This window comes from Strongylocentrotus purpuratus, unplaced genomic scaffold (genome assembly GCF_000002235.5).
Source record: "Strongylocentrotus purpuratus isolate Spur 01 unplaced genomic scaffold, Spur_5.0 spur5_scaffold_9, whole genome shotgun sequence".
NCBI classification, from domain to species: Eukaryota; Metazoa; Echinodermata; class Echinoidea; order Camarodonta; family Strongylocentrotidae; genus Strongylocentrotus; species Strongylocentrotus purpuratus.
Genome location: NW_022145615.1, coordinates 35,200,507 through 35,220,705, shown reverse-complemented (window position 1 = coordinate 35,220,705; position 20,199 = coordinate 35,200,507). Strand labels below are relative to the sequence as shown.

At 41.4% G+C, this 20,199-nt stretch overlaps 2 protein-coding genes and 1 long non-coding RNA gene across 3 annotated transcripts in view; 2 read left to right on the top strand and 1 right to left on the bottom strand.

The window, feature by feature from the left end:
* The window catches only part of LOC115920599 (endonuclease 8-like 1), a 33,379-nt gene that overhangs the window by 1,882 nt on the left and 11,298 nt on the right, over nt 1-20,199 (top strand). The window contains exon 2 of the mRNA XM_030976690.1: nt 1,669-1,893. Within this exon, the coding sequence (XP_030832550.1) occupies nt 1,669-1,893 (225 nt within the window). The remainder of the gene's footprint in view (nt 1-1,668; nt 1,894-20,199) is intronic.
* On the bottom strand, nt 2,078-18,289 carry LOC115920600. Its single transcript, XR_004062420.1, has 2 exons — nt 18,213-18,289; nt 2,078-2,287 (listed from the first exon to the last, which is right to left on the bottom strand). It is a non-coding gene; the product is annotated as an uncharacterized LOC115920600 (long non-coding RNA).
* On the top strand, nt 2,990-10,880 carry LOC105446019. Its single transcript, XM_030976692.1, has 4 exons — nt 2,990-3,479; nt 5,917-6,145; nt 9,800-10,101; nt 10,685-10,880. Exons 1-3 carry the CDS (start codon nt 3,100-3,102, stop codon nt 10,070-10,072), a joined length of 882 nt encoding a protein of 293 aa, XP_030832552.1. The 5' UTR covers nt 2,990-3,099; the 3' UTR covers nt 10,073-10,101; nt 10,685-10,880.

Genomic DNA, 20,199 nt, shown 5'->3' with positions numbered 1-20,199 from the left:
ATAAGCCAATTGCTCTTCTTCCGGTGGCTTCGTGAGTCCCTTAAATTATTTAGTGAAAACAAAGTACTCGAATGAAACGGAGTGTTTTGCACACTAACATATATATATTAAAGCTACATACACTTAACTAAAGGAAAGAAACCTTTAGAAAATGGACTGGATATTATTGAAAATATTATTCTAAACAAGAATGTACTACATGATTGTATTACTTTACGTTTCAATTTCACGAGAGAAATAGAACTCGAGAGGGGGAGCAGAGAAGAAGTGATGGAAATGAAAGAAGACTAATAGCATGAGAGGAAAGAAAAGAGCAAAGAAGACAAGAAAACGGTGTAAACAGGAAAAGGAGGAGCATGGGAGAGAGAGAAAGAGAGAGAGAGAGAGAGAGAGAGATAGCCTTGAGCTTTGGATCAGCTAATGAGTAATACATGAAACAGATTTTGAGCGGAGTAATTATCTTTCGCCGGAGAACTTGCGTAAGGAGCTATAATTTTATTTTTTATTTTTTTAAATCAAACATTATGGGGAATAGCAAAAAACGGTTGTCTTTTTTGCTCTTTTCTTTCCTCTCATGTTATTAGTCTTCTTTCATTGAGGTAATTTCAGGTCTTACATATTGATGAGCTGTTTGAAATTAACTAGGAGGTATGCGCGTATTGGGGAATGTGGCTTGCTGCTCTACTTTAAAAAAAAAAACTTCCCATGACATGTAATGAGTGTTTAGTGTACATTATGTGGGACGTACAGTGATAGATGGAAAGTTATTTCAGTATATTCGAAATGACTTTTAGGCAACTGCTTTTTCCTCCCACATTATCAACATTCATTCATTTCATTTCATTTACATAATGTCATGAAATGCATTCAAAAAATGAAGAAAAAAAGAAAGAAACAAAAACAACCCGTGAAAAAAAAATATTGTCGGCGAAGCATTTGTCGTAGTACTAGTAGCATTTGAATTTAATGGGACACTTTTTGGGCGGAGCAAATGTCGTCGGAGCAAATGTCACCGGAGCAAGTGTCGCTTCATGCGGAGCAAATGTCGTCGGAGCAATTGTCGGCGGAGCAAATGTCACCGGAGCAATTGTCGCTTCAGGCGGAGCAATTGTCGGCGGAGCAATTGTCGACGGAGCAATTGTCGGCGGAGCAATTGTCGGCGGAGCAATTGTCGGCGGAGCAAATGTCGTCGGAGCAATTGTCGGCGGAGCATATGTCACCGGAGCAATTGTCGCTTCAGGCGGAGCAATTGTCGGCGGAGCAATTGACGGCGGAGCAAATGTCGGCGGAGCAATTGACGGCGGAGCAAATGTCGGCGGAGCAAATGTCGGCGGAGCAAATGTCGGCGGAGCAAGTGTCGCTTCAGGCGGAGCAAATGTCGGCGGAGCAAATGTCGGCGGAACAATTGTCGCGTTTTGCGGAGCAATTGACGGCGGAGCAATTGTCGGCGGAGCAATTGTCGGAGGAGCAATTGTCGGCGGAGCATCTGTCGGCGGAGCAATTGTCGGCGGAGCAACTGTCGGCGGAGCAACTGTCGGCGGAGCACCTGTCGGCGGAGCATTTGACGTCGGAGCAAATGTCGCGGAGCAAATGTCGCGGAGCAATTGTCGCGTTTTGCGGAGTAAATGTCGGCGGAGCAATCGTCGGCGGAGCATGTGTCATGGAACCTCCAGAGACACTGAAAATCCTTTTCCGTTTCGGGATGTCGGGGAACTTTCAATTCACCACACCAAGTGATATTCACAAACATTCTCATTTGAAATTCTACACGAAGGATAAACCTCTGATGGTTTTAAGTTATGTTGATGTTCGCAGGTTTGGACGGTGGGAGGTTGATGCAGACTGGTCTAAAAATCGTGGTCCGGATCCAATGTTTGAATATCAGGCATTCAGGTAAATATTTTGTGTTTTTTCAAGTTTTACCGTCTGGTATAGATCTAGGTATGGACTATGGGTCATTCTTTAATAAAACTGACATTTGTTGACATTCCCATAGGCATAGAGGTGGTCAGAAGAGCCAGATGCAATCTCAGCAGAACAACCGTCAATATCAGAGACTGAAGCTTTCGGTCTAAGCAAAATGTTGTTTTATGGATTGAAACGTTAGATTTTGTATTAGTTTATTTTTAATTTTAATTTTAGAGGGATATGATTTGCACTGCAATCTGGAGGATGGAAATAGAGGAGTTGCAATTTATATCGCAAGAGATCTTTACCACCTTGTCGGTGAATGTGATTTGCAGCACAGTTTCCATGAGTCAGTGTGGATCTTAATTACTCTAAGAGGCTCAGACAAGGTAACCCGACACATGCTCCGCCGACGATTGCTCCGCCGACATTTACTCCGCAAAACGCGACAATTGCTCCGCGACATTTGCTCCGCGACATTTGCTCCGACGTCAAATGCTCCGCCGACAGTTGCTCCGCCGACAGTTGCTCCGCCGACAGTTGCTCCGCCGACAATTGCTCCGCCGACAGATGCTCCGCCAACAATTGCTCCGCCGACAATTGCTCCGCCGTCAATTGCTCCGCAAAACGCGACAATTGCTCCGCCGACATTTGCTCCGCCTGAAGCGACACTTGCTCCGCCTGAAGCGACAATTGCTCCGCCGACATTTGCTCCGCCGACATTTGCTCCGCCGACAATTGCTCCGCCGACATTTGCTCCGCCCAAAAAGTGTCCCAAACTACAAATGCTACTAGTACTACGACAAATGCTTCCCCGACAATATTTTTTTTACACGGGTTATTTTCGTTTCTTTTTTTTTCTTCTTCATTTTCTGAATGCATTTCATGAAATAATGTAGATGAAATGAAATGAATGAATGTTGATGAAGTGGGAAGAAAAAGGAGTTACCTAAAAGTCATTTCGAATATACTGAAATAACTTTCCATCTATCACTGTACGTCCCATATAATGTACACTAAACCCTCATTACATGTCGTGGGAAGTTTTTTAAAAAAAGTAGAGCAGCAAGCCACATTCCCCAATACGCGCATACCTCCTAGTTAATTTCAAACAGCTCATCAATATGTAAGACCTGAAATAAAACTCAATGCAAGCAAGCACATGCATCTTACTCGTCTGCAAGTAAAGTCATGGAAGTTCTAGAAAATAACAGGGGAGGGATAAAAATCAGCTTTGAAGGACACGCATACGTTAAGAAGAGGACCCATTTAGACGGGAAAGTTAGATGGCAGTGCGAGAGACAACGATCCAAAGCATGCAGTGGGGCAATAACAACGAATGGCCCCCCTCAATATGGGGGAGTTATGGCGGCGACGCCCCATAACCACGAACCTGATCAGGATAGAACAAGGGTCATAGCAGCGCGGGCAGGCCTAAAGAGAACCGCGAGGGATGTCAACAGTGGCCCGACAACCGAAATAGTTGCTAACGCCCTCATGGTAGCGCACCCGGAGATTCGAGGGCAGTTGGGACAGCTGTCAGCCCTTAGGAGGGACGTCCAAAGACAGAGGTATGAATAAAATAATTGTATCTGCTGCATCTAAACTCCCCACCCCTACCATTTGGGGCGATGGATAACCACACACCGTCCTTAAAAAACTCTTTAAAATCTCCTTCAATGAAAAGTTGTTTTTAATATTGTAGCGACAAATGTTACAGTGCATTCATTTATAATTCACTGGTATACATATTGTGTTTTTAATCCAAAATGGCCGCTTTAGAAGTCATTGAGAGTTCGAGGATTTGGTATTACGCCATGTCCTCAGAACTGGTTTTAACTCGATTTATTATATAACGATGTTTATTCATTAGTATTTTGATCACATGACCAATTAACATAGATGTACGCGTATTTATTCATAAGTATTTAGATCACGTGCCTTATTAACATACATGTGCGCTTGTTTTGAACCAATCGCGCTGTAGTTGATTGGCGCTCTTCTGATTTTCCTGTGCGGGAATCAGTGAGCTGTTTTAATATTGGTATACACACATGCTGTTATTGTGTTGATATTTGTACCTAGAAGATTGTATCCAACGAGGATTGAACTGCTACGTCCCCGGACCATTCCCGGTGGACGTGCTCACCTATTTACATCTTGTACGTTTTGCAAGATATATTTTGACTCTCTCGATGTTCAACATTGACGACACTTTAATTCACCAGCAGTGAGAATAGAACATTTAATATGATCTAACGTTTTTCTCACCTGCATTATTGTTTGACAACCTTTTATCATCGACTTCATATATATTGTCTCGACATTTGATTCTTCGACCTGCATCGCAAGTCACTGAAGTTGATCTATTGACATTGACTGCATCATCATTGTATTCATCTGTTAACTGATTCATCATCGTTGTCTTCATCACCGTTGTCTTCATCATCGCTGTCTTCACCAGCGTCGTCTTCATCGTCGACTTCATCATCGCTGTCTTCACCAGCGTCGTCTTCATCATTGTTGTCATCATCGTTGTCTTCAACATCGTCTTCATCATCGTGGTATTCACCTAGCGTCGATCATCGTCTGCATATCCTACGCGATCGACAACCAGCTCGTCGACCACTGTTTTCGACTAGGCCTAGCTAGTTTCTACATCTACCTAGAACTTGAAGAAGATCTACTTTGAATTCAACTCCAATGACTCACGTAACGTTAATTATATTGTGATTTATGCTTTGCATTGTTTATCATTGTGAGGCCTTATTTTGACTGACTGAGTGCCTGTTGTTGAGTGCGTACGCTTACTAACACATATTTTACATGTTTATAATTGCACTAGTTCTAGGCCTATGCCTGGTCTACTGATCTAGATCTGCTATAGTCTAGATCCACCGATATATTGTTGTATCCTCGTGTTGTGCATTCCGTACACATACACAAGTAGAGATTTGTTTAGCGGTTTCTTGAACCACAATATTTCGTGCCTATGTAAGTAAATCTAAACGCTGTCTAGCTTAGATTTGAGTAGTATTTTCTTGACTGTTATTATTCATGCAGTGTGAATGATATTTAACTGACTTGTTTTAGTACTGTTTTAAGTTGTACTGAACAGCTAGACTCCTGATATTTCGAGACTTGTATTCAGCGGTAATCATTAATACCATAGTGACTAAGTTGAGTCTCCTTTACATTAATGTGCTGTTGGAAGTTATCTATGTTTGATTATTAATAGTAACTACCAAGGGCCTAGTGATAGTTTAATTGTCTGTCACTGTTGAGATAGACAGAAGAGGTTTCTGATAATTCTGTAATCATTGTATCTTATGTGAAATTATAGAATATAGAACCAGTTTTTAACCATAATCAATTTGTCTGGATGTGATCATTTATTAAGTGTTTTCTTGTCTGGAGGGATACTGCTTTTTAGTAGTTTAATTAAAAAAGGGAATTATGTGGGATTACTAGTTAACACGCAACATAGTCCATACCCCATGTAGTTTTCTAAAATATTATTAAAGCAATCACAAATGTTGACACTTTATGGAGAATTATCATTATTTACAATACAAAATCACATTATAAGCCGAATTAATATGTTAGTTTTATATATCAATTTAATTTGACGGAGTCATCTTGGGAGGGATACCCCACTCACCCCGTTCAGGTCCCACCAGCAGGCCTATTTATCAGGGATCCTACGTATAATGTAGTTTCGTGCCTGTTCTGTTTTGGCAAACATCATGAGTGTCAGTCAGGGGCGGGGCTACAGAGGTGTTTAGATACTTAATATACTGTACTAGGTTATGATATTTGAATTGAACTTTTTTATTTTTTATTTAAGGTAATCAGCTTTTTAAAGCCGCGCTATGATGGATGTCTTTTCTCTCAAAACAATGTTAATCTCCCCTTCTCTCATTTTGATATACAGCTAGACTTAAAAACACCAAGCGAAATGACAGAAATTTTGATTGTTTATCTGTTGATCTTTTACTTTTTTTCCAGACGAGCTGCATACCCGGCAGAACCCGAATCAAAAGAAACCTTGGAGATTCCTGACGAATGGACACTGACCGGTGATGTAGAAGGACAGCGTTTTCTCCTCTATGATTCCGGGCCGGGGCAAGACAGGCTGATATTGTTTGCCACTGATTCCCAACTACGACGTCTCGCCGTTGCTAGCACGTGGTACATGGATGGCACCTTTTCCAGAGCACCCGCTATTTTCACACAGGTATGCATGCATGTAGTAAAGAAGCAAAGACATGACTCTTTCTATACCCCCCCCCCCTCAAAAAAAATTTCGGTGCCCTATCCTCTCTAACCAGGGGCGTCACTAAAAGGGGAGGGGTATGAGGGGGTGTGACACACCCCCCCCCCCCCCCCTGTCAGGACATTGTCGGTGAAATTGCGCTGCTGTCGGGGAAAATGAGAGGGAAAGGGAAAGAAAAGAAAGGAAAGAGAAGAGAAGAAAGAAAGGAAAGAGAAGAGAAGAAAGAAAGAGAAAAAAAAGAGGAACGAAAGGAAAGAAAGGAAAAGAAAGAAAAGAAAGAGAAAAAAAAAGAGAAAAGGGAAACAAAGGAAACAAAAGAAACGGGGGTGAAAGAGAGCAGAGAGAGGGGTAAGATCCTGAGAGAAGAGGGGTGGGAGTAAGAAAGAGAGGGGATGTTGGGTGAAGTCGCCGCGTCGGCCTAGGGAGCAAGAAAGATACGCATAGAAAATTATGTTGCTGTGTCTGTATTGTTGCTCGATCCTCGTGTACTATACAAATGCAGAAGATTGAAGTCGGTGATATGTAATATACCGGTCGGCCGGCTTTTCTTTCCCTATGAACTGTGACTTTTTGTCGGACAACGAAACATTTTTGAAAATTCAGACAATGATTAAGAGTCGGTACAACGAATCGTCTTCTTTCTTTTAACAATTTAATGAAACGTCAAAGCTTCCGCGCTACGCGTAGGAGGGTGGAGGGACTGAATTCAGACAAGGATTAAAAGTCGAGAGCGGTACAATGAATCGTCTTCTTTCTCTAATAATTTTAATGAAATGTCAAAGTTTCGGCGCGAAAAATAGAGAAACTATTGTGACTAGACCGAAAGGGTCTACCTCGGCTGGGTGCAACTATTATTCTACAGTTTCTTCTTACTGATTCTAGTCGTATTTTGACTAGATCCCAGTCATTTCTGATTAGAATTACGACTATTCACATTACTTGTATCCAGCTGACTCTTGGATCATCTTATTTCATGTTGATGCCTCTCATTTGATACATACTTCACACGAGAGTGAATAAAGACCAAGTGAAGCAGGCTACCTAAAAGTCATTCGGCCAACGATATCTCAATTTCATAGAGATCATCACGTTTCTCATGTTTCTAGAGAATTCATTTTCTGCCCTGTCATCAGTATTCGCATGACACCCTATTCGGAAAAAAATGAACTAGGGATAATAAAAGTTCTGTTGGTGTAATGTGATGCTTGCATTTCCATGATTTATTAAACGAATCTGTCTATACTGGCATCCTGTCCGAGCAACAAACAAGACCAGGGGCGGCAGAGCGTCTGTGTAGGGGCACCAAAATAGGGGCACTTTTTAACATGGGCACTTCCAAAGGGTGAAAACAAGGCGGACAATACCACTTTGAGACATCATATCGCCGCATCTGATTAATCGGGGATCATTTTCGTCATCTCCACATGGTTCCAGATAAATATCTGCATGGTAATGATCTGATATTAATTTGCGAGCCAACCGAGCAAGCTTATTTTGTAAAGGTTTTCTAACACTGAAGGCTATGGTGTTGTACAAAGATTTGCCTTATATGATAAGATAATATAGTATCTAGTAAATGCGAGCGAGCTTTGTAAAAACCTACCTATTTTTTTCTCCACACTCCTTTAGTGATTAAGGGGCACTGTTAAATATGGTATAGCAGGGGCGGCGATCCGGGGGACGGGGGGAGGGGAGTTACGACCCCTTCAATTTTTTCAAAATTTGAAAAAGTGCACACAAACAAATGTATAGCAAATACTGACTAGACTGCAACACACTTTTAGGCTCTGGAGGGCCCAAGAGTGCAGCGTTTAGACAAATAAAAATGCACAAATCTTCTTACTCGGTAGCTACGCTCCCTTGCATAATATCCTTCAAAATGTACAAGTAAATACAGAGAAAATTGAACTGTGAAAAAAGTATATTGCTTGTTTTTATACTATAGTTTTGCTAAGGAATGTAATTTTTTAATACAACAAAACTTCAAAAACCTGTGAGGGGGTAGTCACTTCCGTCACCTTCACACCTCTCATTCACTATGCTCCCTCGCACTTGCTTACACGTGCGGGAGCATTGGGGGCAGTTGTCCCCGAAATTAAATTATAACGTAGTTTATTTTTAATTCGATACCAGTGATTTACAAATGTTGTTGAAATGGCATGATTTTTCCCTGAGCTTTCGGGAGCTCTGCCCCCTGGACCCCACTAAGGGCCCTAAGGCGGCCCCTGATCACAATTTAATGCCTAAAACCCCTAAGCTTCCGGGGGCTCCGCCCCATGGACCACACTCCAATAAGTGACCTCCATGCCAGTATCACAAATAAGCTATTAAAATATGCTCATCTGACCTTAAAAAATGCCTAAATCCGCTGAGCTTCTTGAGGTTCTGCCCCTTGACACCCAATTTACGCTCCACTTTGCTTTGTTTTGCTCTACCTGATCGTAAATACTTTAGCACCCCCCCCCCCCCACCCCTCCCACTTGGAAAAACGTTCCCAGGGCCTGCGTAAAATGTAAGAGTGGTGGTGATGCGGTTTTTGTTCTTCTCCCCCCAAACGTTTTTGTTCATTACGCCACTGTTCCTTCGTCCCTCGCATTTCGTTCTCCTGGTCATGAAAAGAAATTGCCGCCCCTGTGGTATAGTCTAGGGTATTGTGTCCTTTCTACTCAGGACTGCGCCCTGCTCCACTGCTGCACTTTGTGCTGATTCTAGTAGGGGAATCTGTTATCAAGCCTCTCTAGTCATCTGGAGGTGGTCGCCTCCTTTGTTTACTCTAGAGCACAATTTGACATCGGGATATATAGGGAAAAGGGGAAATTATCAAAAGGGAAAATAATATCAGAAAGGAAAAGGGTTCACAGATCATATTAGGGGGCACTTCAAAAGATGAACTATTCGGTGATGAAAAGTGGCACTGTAAGAACGGAAAGTAATCAGACGAAATAGGGCTTTTATCTCAGCTTAAAAGGGGCACTTATCAGAAGGTGAAGAGGGCATTTGTGAGAAAGAGGAAGATGCACTATACGAAGAATATATTAACACAAGATTAATACAGATTAATTACCACATGCCATTCAAAAGTTGATATTCCATGACGGACACACAAGTGGGGAGACAGACGGGGGGGGGGGCTCAAAGACAGAAGGGGAGAATGGGGGAAATGAAAAAGAAAGAAAAACTCTTCAAATGTTTTTCTTTATTCCTTGCTATATTCATACCCCTCCTCCGTTTTAGTATTGTAATCTGTTATGTGGAGTGTTAATAGGTCTACTTTGCCTAGTGAAGCTACTTTCCTTTTTTGTATTTATTTAAAGAAAATTCTAGACCTTGCACTTATAACATATAAAGATGGGAAAAAATATGCTTGTTCGGAGGGGGCTAGGGCTGTATGCTGGTAGTAATCATTTGTTGAGGTCCCCAGGAATGTTTGCCCCCCCCCCCCTACCCTCCAGCTATGACCATATTAACACGCCTGTACACGTGTACATTATGAACACCAGACTAGTATAAATTCTTAAAATCTGTGTCATGCTCACTAGTTTTCTCATAATTATTCCTCTACTCCATTTTCATGTATTGTTTATAAAATGAAGTCCATTTTCATTAAAATTGCAGGTATACTGCATCAGAGCAGAAGTTGACGAAGGCGCAGTATCTTGTGTTTATGCACTGATGTCAGGAAAGACTCGGGCTCTTTATATCAGGCTCTTCAACGCTCTGATGGAAGCCCTCATTGATAGAGGGCATGATGCACACGCACCTAGGACAATCGTGACCGATTTTGAAGAGGCCGCTAGGAGTGCGGTCCAGTTTTGTTTGGGAAATGCAGTTCAGCTACACGGATGTTTTTTTCCATCTCACCCAACGAACTTGGAAGAGGGTAGCTGACAATGGCCTCAGAGGGTTATATTTGCAAGGTAAACATTCACGTTCACATCAGATACGTTCACAAAGTTGCGATATTGTAATAGGGCAGCTTTTGGGAGGTGAAGCTTGACGTTTCTTGTCATGTTTCGTTTTTTTTTTTTTTTTTGGGGGGGGGGAGGGGGGGGGGGGGGGTTTACTGCGACCAGCTATGCGCATGCATATCAAAACTTAACACAAAGTTCCCTCTTCGAAATTATGGGGAAAAGTAGGTCCTAGGCCTGTCAGTTACAATGTGTTATCAATGATGTAGTTTTAGTTCTGACTCTTGGGAAAAGAATCTTAAGATAAAGAATATATGTTTAGTGTACATGTATAACAACTGGGATCTGGCCATACTTTACATATCACAATTAAGAAACTAAATTGAGAGATCATTGTATATTATCATAGTTTTTTTAAATGTCTGAACCTTTCAAGTATTACAACCTTTACCATTCCCTCCTCTTTTTTCAACTTGAAGACAAATCAACTAGATGAGTAACAAAATATTGGATTGTCTTCTAAGTTCAAGTCACAAAGCAGTACTGTAATTTGCTTATAAATGAGAAATGTTTGTTCATATCTTGTCAACAGATGAGGGAGTCCGCACCTACCTTGGGATGATGGACGGTTTGGCCTTCCTACCTCCTCAAGACGTGGTGCGAGGCATGGAATTCCTGAGGCGCATCATGCCCACCCCTGCCCTTCAGCCTGTGGTAGATTACTTCGACAGGACATATGTCACCGGGACGTTAAGAGCGGACGGACACTTAACACCGCCACGATTCCCCCCCCCCCCCCCCAAGCGTGGAACGCGTCCACCAAATCACTATCCATGATGCGGATAGGACAAACAATGTGTGCGAAGGGTGGAACAACGCCTTCCGTAATCTCATCGGTATGTAGCTTTTATTTCCCTAAATTAAAATTCTATGCAATGCACATTATAACGTGTCAAATAGATAAATATTCATGCACAAGGTATATCTCAAAACCTAGAAATTATTTCAAAACCAAATAGCACCAATGGATAGAGGAACGCAGAATTACCTCAGGACGCACGCAGAATTACCTCAGGACGCAATTTTATTTGAAAATGGGAAAGACATGAGCATGACCATGAGCATGAACATAAGCATGAAAGAAGATGTCAAGAAACTTGTAATCAAAATCAAAGTATCAAATAATAAGGGAGTTTACAGATAGCACATGGTACAAATGACCCCAAATATCCACAGATCTTTTACACATGGAGAAGTTCCACTTTGAGCATCTTAGAATAATAACTGCAAAATCCTAGATGTGCTTCATGAATACCTTTTGTTTGACCTCTTGAAAAGAATACTTCCACCTGCGTATCATAGAATGTACCGTTGTTGCATAAATGAATAATATTACATAACTTTCTTGAGCGCATTTCCAGTATTCATCTCTGTGGGTTTTACCATTTTGGTACAAATGACCTTTATCTACCCATGCGTATATTGTATCTGTAAACTCCCTTATTCTATGGTATTTTGCCTTGATGTTCATGCAGTTGCCCTCAGGGGCGTCGCTAGACCTTTTTCAGTGGGGGGGGGGGGGAGGGGGAGGTGTAGAGGCCAACGATTACCGACAAAACTAGCCACCAATTACCGACAAAATTAAATGTCCCAATATCTACAAATTTAGCGCTATAAACCCGGGGCCGAAGGCTAAATTGTTTTTTAATATACGAATGATTTAGTCAACTTAGACAGCATCATAGCTATATATTTTAATGCAGGCGCGGAGCTAGGATCTTATTTTAGGGAGGGGCGCTGGTGAGTAAGCGAATCACCTTTGCGCGCTCATTTGGGGGTGTGGGTGATATAGGCCTCCCGCGCAAAGCGCGGAAGCTTAGACGTTACCTTAAATTATTAGGAAAAGAAGACGATTCGGTGTACTGTTCTCGACTCTTAATCCTTATCTGAATTCAGTTCTCCCGCGAAGCGCGGAAGTTTTGACGTTTCATTAAATTATTAGAGAAAGAAGACGATTCGTTGCACCGTTTTCGACTCTTAATAAGCCCTATTTATCTGAATTCAGTTTCTCCCTCTCGCGCGAAGCGCGGAAGCTTTGACGTTTCCTTAAATTATCAGAGAAAGCAGATGATTCGTTGTACCGTTTACGATTCGTCTAAATGAAGTCCCCCCCCCCCCCCCCCGATCGAAGCGCGGAATTTTTGGCGTTTCATCAAAATATAGAGAAAGGAAGACGATTCTTCGTACCGTTGTTGACTCTTAATCCTTTTTTGAAATTAGTTTCCCCGAAAATTTTAAACCTCTGATTTCTTTAGCTGATATTATAGGAAAGTGAAACTTCGAGAAAATACAAGTATTGTAGTTGCAGTCCCTCTCGAAGTCGACACAGCGGATAAACAGTCACAGTTCGAAGGGGAAAAAACTTGTCGGCCGACCGACAATATACATCTCACCGACTTCAAACTTCTGCATTGATATAGTAGGCCTACACGAGGATTGAGCAAGAATACCGACACAGCTGACCCGACACAGCAACATATTTACCCGTGTCTTTCTTGCTCCCTCGACGAGACGACTCAACCCAACGACCCCCCTCTCTTTTTTACACCCACTCCTCCTCTCTCAGGCTCTTACCTCTCCTCTCTCTCCTCTCTTTCACCCCCCGTTTCTTTTGTTTCCCTTTTCTCTCTTTTTTCTTCTTTTTTTTCGTTTTCTTTCTTTTCTTTCTTTTCCTTTCTTTCCTCTCCTCCCTCTTTTTCTTTTTCTTTTTCTTTCTTCTCTTTTCTTTCCTTTCTTTTCCTTTCTTTCCTTTCTTTCTTTTCTTTTCCTTTTCTTTTTTCTTGTCTTTCCCTTTCCCTCTCTTTTTTTCCCTCCCCCTTTTCTCTTTTTTCCCCGACGGCAGCGCAATTTTACCGACAATATCCTAACAGGTGGGGGGGGGTGTCGCACCCCTCACCCCCTTTGGCGACACCCCTGGTTGCCCTACCTTTATTGGATCTCTATATTGAGATAAATTATTTGTAATTATAAGCTGATGTGCGCGAAGTTCGAACTCGTTCTAGAATACATTTGTTTTAGTTGTAGCGCGGTGCGTTACGACATCAAACTTTCCGATCGCAATATTGTCAATATGCTTTCTTTTTGCGCCCATTCATAGAAAAAGAAAAATTGTTTTCCTTTTGTTATCTATTAATCAGAATAATTTGTTGGTACATATCATTTAGAAATAATGGATTAAACATTGCATTCGTTAGAAACTTAAATATGCGCAAAATATAATCACTACATCATGCAGGTATTGGTCGGGATCACTTCAATAAGCATTCATAATATTATTTATTCACAAAGTGAGATTAGATGACACCAAGGGCATGACGAGTGCAGGCGCGTACGCAGGGGGGGGGGGTATTTTTATGTGTGTAAACCCCCCTAAAAAAAACCCTCCCCCCAGAGGTTTTTTTAAAAAATTACTCCCATGGCTGACCTAAAAAAAGGTGACCTTACCCCCCCCCCCCCCACCCCAACGGAGCAAAATTTTCAAATTTTCAAATTTCGAGACCAACAAAAAAAGAAAAGTGTCCTTTGGTATTTTTATGTGTGTAAACCCCCCTAAAATCCCCCCCCCCCCCCCAGAGGTTTAAAAAAAAAATTACTCCCATGGATGACCTAAAAAAGTGTCCTCTTACCCTCCTCCCCCCACCCCCCCCCCCCCCTCCCGCTTATTCAGCGGTCGGCTGAGTCGTTGCGATTTTTTTTGGGACAAAAAAAAAAAAAAAAGTGTCCTCTTACCTCCCCCCCCCCCCCCCCCCCCCCCCCCGCTTATTCAGCGGCTGGCTGAGTCGTTGCGAAATTTTCGGCCCGATTTATTAATGTTAAACCCCACCCCCCTCCCCCCCTTGAAAAAATCCTGCGTACCCGCCTGGACGAGTGTAGAAGGTCGAGAGTGATTTCAGTACCCATGATATTGCCTATGGAAATGATCTCCAGATCAAGTTATACCATTTTAGTTGACGTTTGCACATTTCAAAAGGTAGCTCAAAAATGCTGGTTTAAACCAAGTCTTCACGTTCTTTTAATCAACTTTTATTTTTGTTCGGGTGTCCGTGAACTTTACGTTTTGCTTTGTTTATTCAGACTGTATAATGCTTGGTATTTTTTCCTTTTTAAGGGCGTGTTCATCCTCCCTTTTGGTCCTTCCTCTCGGCCCTGCGAAAGGATTGGGCATTGACAGATACTCAACTACAACAATCTGCGCTGGGAATTCCAGTAAAAAGAAGGAAGAGGAGAAGCTATGTGGCACACCAGCACAGGCTGAAGGTTCTGTGCCAGCGATACGATGCGGATGGAGATATGGAAGTGTTCCTCAGAGCTATTGGGCCATCCATTAGGATAAATAAAGCTTGGCATCATGATGGGCAGGCACCATAGTTTGTACCCAACCAATGAATGTGACCTGCAAAAAAAAATCACTCTTCATCTATACTGGAATTTCTTGTGGATGAAAGTGGAGTATATGGTCATGTTACTTTTCTATTGTTGTTGTTGTTGTTTTGATATGCTCTAATGTGGCTCCAGAGCTACTTGATTTAAAAATGAATGCTTATTTTGCATCGTAAACATCCAGGTTGTTCATAATTTGGTAGTAAACAGTGGGGGAAGAGCTCGGTAAACAAGGATTCTGATGTTGAGTTTACATCCCGTGTATGTCCACTGGATATTTTTACTCTGAACATTCCTATACTCTCTTTGGATTAATTTTGTAAGAGAATATATGATATATTGTTTGCCGAAGTGTGCCGGATATTATTTAAGCTTTCTTAAGGTGCCTGAAAATGTCTGTTCTGGAGATGCTGTTCAGTAATGTTCTCCGGCTTACCAGTTGTTTAATACCTCCATAATATATAGCCATTTGCAATATCAGTATGATTGTACTTAGTAGTGTGGAGCTGTATAATCCCTTGATGTAGGTATGTTATACGCCAAGAATATGAAGAGTTTTCTTGCAAAAGGACCTAAATCCACTTTAGTTATTTGGGAGTAAATCGAGGTTTTTATTTTAGACATTTTCTTTGTTCTTTCACCATATGTTTTTCTTATATCTTGAAGAGTTACCATAAGATGTAATCATATGACAGTTTGAATAATCTTGCGGTTATTTACCCCCCCCCCCCCCCCAAAAAAAAAAAAAAAAAAAAAAAAAATTATTTAAAGCGAAAACAAATTATAACCCTTTCAAAATGCAATCATTTTCTCCCTCAGGAATGTTATGAAACACCATACTTGTGAGGTCTTCATGTAAATCAGATCATTATCTAGAAGGTCAAGAGAAAGAAATTGTAGACAGAACATTAAAGCAATGTACATATTCCCTCCGAGAGGATATATTACTTGATTGATGATTCACAGCATGATAGTCATAGCCAGGAAGCTGGAAATATGTGGGTAATAATCAAGAAAACAAATTACCCAAAACATGTTTTCATTTGTTTTTCTCATCCACCCCGTTTAACGGTGCCTATTAATTTTAAAAGCTTATTTTGCAATCTTTCTATTTTAGAGCAGTTCGACGAACGTACGTTTCCTGTTTGAGCTGTAATTTGTTAGATTGTTATTAAGGATATCTACCATCCAACAATTGATATGTAGGATTGTTTTTATGTTATAATGCTGCCTGTTGCATACCATTTGAGAGTGTTTTGGCAATTGTTCGGTTAACAGGAGTAAGAGAAATGTTTCTTATCCTTTTTGAACATATTTGCAATATCAGCATAGATTCTTTGATATGTTAATTGTATTAATTGTATGGTGCTCAATCCTCTTGTTTTCGAGTTTGGTTTTTAAAAGATTCTTTGATCAATATCTCGGATGTCTGTTCTTTTTGCGTGTTGCCTAGTTTTTGAGACAATTCGGAATGACGCATAAATAGGCCTACTTTGTACTTGCATAATAATGCATATCCAAAAACTGGTTAAAAACAACCTTAAGTTTTGGGAAAAGGATTTTTTTGTGTGTTTTCGCATTTTTCCCCCTTATGAGTTAGGAAGAATGTCATAACTTTTTTTAAAGGTTCCCTGAAAGGGAGTTGCTCGTCAAAGGCCTTTATCATGTATATTTAGTAATGTCAAGAAATGGCTGGATTCTGGCTGAACATTCATGCCAGAACAAATTGAGTTTGGTCCCTTGTAGTACTACGCGTTTATGCATGCAGCGCAAGTGCCTGAGGCGGACTTTCGTGTGCAAAATTATCGATTCGATAATCCCTAAATCTTGTTTATGTACACCTAATCTAATTTCATAATGCTTTGAAACGGTTTATTCCGAAATGTAATTGGATGACCAGAACTCCAATACAAAATTGATTGGGATTGAGATAAGAAGAAGATAAACCGAGTAGAAAATGATGTGACGGTCATGAAAATTAGGCCTATACAGTTTGTAGAAGAATTAGGTTGAAACAATATGAAGATAATTTTGAAAAAAGTTCTTTCAGGAAATGATAGTAACTTATGATATAACATATCCGCATCATGAAATTGTTTGGTTGAATATGTGATGTAAGTTTTTGTAATTATTATTTGAAACGATACGAATAAAGAAAATGAATAACACTGTTATTTTATTATCTTTATGGTTTAGTTCTTAGCCTTTCTGCTTATTCCCATTTATACAAATCATTATGTTGCAGTTTGATGTTAGTTCTTCATAATAAGCCAATTGTTCTTCTTCAGGTGGCTCCGTGAGTCCCTTAAAGTCAGTGAAAACAAAGTACTCGAATGAGACGGGGTGTTTTACACACAAATATATATATATATATATATATATATATATATATATATATAATTATAGTAAAGCTACATACACTTAACTGAAGGAAAGAAACCTATAGAAAACGGACTGGATATTATTGAAAATACTATTCTAAACAAGAATGTACTACATGTACTACATTACGTTACAATTTCACGAGAGAAATAGAACTCGAGAGGGGGAGAAGAGAAGAAGTGATGAAATTGAAAAAAGACTAATAGCATGAGAGGAAAGAAAAGAGCCAAGAAGACAAGAAAAGGGTGTAAAAAGGAAAAGGAGGAGCAAGAGATAAAGAGAGAGAGATAGCCTTGAGCTTTGGATCAGCTAATGAGTAATACATGAAACAGATTTTGAGTGGAGTAATTATCTTTCGCCGGAGAACTTGCATATAAAGGAGCTATAATTTGATTTTCTCTTTTTAATCAAACATGGGGAATAGCAAAAAAACGGCTGAGCATTTATTGCACTAATTACCAGAAATTGACTAGGAGGTATGCGAGTATTGGGGAATGTGGCTTGCTGCTCTACTTGTTTTTAAAAACTTCCCACGACATGTAATGAGTGTTTAGTGTACATTATATGGGACGTACAGTGATAGATGGAAAGTTATTTCAGTATATTCGAAATGACTTTTAGGTAACTCCTTTTTCCTCCCACTTCATCAACATTCATTCATTTCATTTCATCTACATTATTTCATGAAATGCATTCAGAAAATAAAGAAGAAAAAAAAAGAAACGAAAATAACCCGTGTAAAAAAAATATTGTCGGCGAAGCATTTGTCGTAGTACTAGTAGCATTTGTAGTTTGGGACACTTTTTGGGCGGAGCAAATGTCGTCGGAGCAAATGTCGGCGGAGCAATTGTCACTTCAGGCGGAGCAATTGTCGGCGGAGCAAATGTCGGCGGAGCAATTGTCACTTCAGGCGGAGCAATTGTCGGCGGAGCAATTGTCGGCGGAGCAAATGTCGGCGGAGCAATTGTCGCTTCAGGCGGAGCAATTGTCGGCGGAGCAATTGTCGGCGGAGCAAATGTCGGCGGAGCAAGTGTCGCTTCAGGCGGAGCAAATGTCGGCGGAGCAATTGTCGCGTTTTGCGGAGCAATTGACGGCGGAGCAATTGTCGGTGGAGCAATTGGCGGCGGAGCAATTGTCGGCGGAGCATCTGTCGGCGGAGCAATTGTCGGCGGAGCAACTGTCGGCGGAGCATTTGACGTCTGAGCAAATGTTGCGGAGCAAATGTCGCGGAGCAATTGTCGCGTTTTGCAGAGTAAATGTCGGCGGAGCAATCGTCGGCGGAGCATGTGTCATGGAACCTCAGACAAACTACTGATTGGATGCATGTACAGAAGCCCATCACTAGACAACCATGAGGAACTGAAACGAGCATTTAAACAAGTCACATCAATCAACTCCTCCCATGTCCTAATAGCAGGAGACTTCAACTATCCCAACATTGATTGGAAGCTTGGAAGGGCAAGGTCCCATACTGAACAGGAGTTCATTGAAACTGTCGCTGACTGTTATCTACACCAACACATTGGGGAACATACCAGATACAGAGAAGGCCAGCGTTCCAGTATGCTAGATCTGGTTTTCACGAACGAGGACGGCATGATCAACCACATAGACTATGTACCTGGAATTGGAAGAAGTGATCATATTGGAATCCTCTTTGGCCTTACAGTATACACACCAGACACCCACACCCCAACTCCTCACCTCCAGTTTTACAGAGGGCAGTATGATGATATGTGTAAAGAGCTAGACCAAATCGAGTGGGAATCTGAATTGGAGAATAAAAGTGTAGAGGATGCTTGGGAGTTCTTTTTAGTCACCCTGACTGAAAAAATGGAGAAGTTCATACCGAAGTCAAAACCCAAACACCGCAGAAAGAAACAGAGATGGATGACTAGAGAGGCACTGAGGAAACAAAGCCAGAAACATCGAGCTTGGAAAGAGGCACAGAGGACCAAACATCCTGTGGACATCATGAGAGCAAGGAGATTAGCCAAGCAGCTGCAAACTCTGACCAAGCAGTTATGTAGGAATTTTGAGAAAGACCTGGCTATGAATGTGAAATCAAATCCCAAGGCATTCTGGAGGTATACAAATAGCAAACTCAAAACCTCTTGCAGACTAGGCGAACTCAGAACTCCGGACGGTGAACGAATATCAACTGATAAAGGAAAAGCGGATGCATTGAACACCTTTTTCGCCACTACATTCACTGATGAGGATAAAGGGCACATTCCAAAACTCCCACCAAGACACAAAGGAGAGACATTGACATCTATCTCAATCTCTGAAGATGATGTTTATGAGAAGCTTGTCCACCTGTCAAAGTACAAATGTGCAGGACCTGATGGCATTCACCCTTGCGTTCTAAAAGAAACAGCCGCCTCAGTTTCAGAGCCCCTCTCCATAATCTACAATGCATCATTGAAGGAAGGCAAACTACCAAGTGCATGGAAGGTCGGTCATGTGGTACCTGTCCACAAAAAAGCCAGTAAGATGGATGTTAAGAACTACAGACCAATCAGCTTGACATCAGTACCATGCAAAATTCTGGAGTCACTAATTCGAGATGAGATAGTTGCCCACCTGATGGAAAATGACCTACTGTGTGATGAACAGCATGGCTTTGTTCCAGGACGCTCTTGTGTGACACAGCTTCTGACTGTCATGGAGACATGGACTGAGATGCTGGATAAAGGAACCCCTATTGATGTGGTATACTTAGACTTCAAGAAAGCTTTCGATAGTGTACCTCACCTTCGCCTTCTATCAAAACTTGAGACATACGGTATATGTGGCCAAATTAAGGAATGGATAGCAGACTTCCTCCAAGGTAGATGCCAGAGAGTTAGAGTCAATGATGAATTATCTGACTGGACAAAAGTAAGGAGCGGAGTGCCGCAGGGTAGTGTTCTCGGCCCAACAATGTTTGTCTTGTGCATCAATGACCTACCAGATGGACTTCAAGGGTCTGTCAAGATCTATGCTGACGACACTAAACTGTATGGCAAAGCATCCACCAAAGATGATCTGTGCTCAATCCAATCTGACCTTGATGCACTAATGGAATGGAGCAATACATGGCAAATGCACTTCAACACACAAAAGTGCAAAGTACTACACATAGGCCCAGGAAACGTCAAACACATCTATGCCCTTGGAGATGATGTCCTTGAAGCTACATCAGAGGAGAAAGATCTCGGCATCCTCATTGATGACGAGCTAAAGTTCCATAACCATGTGGCATATGCTGTCAAGAAAGCCAACGGAGTACTCTCCTGCATC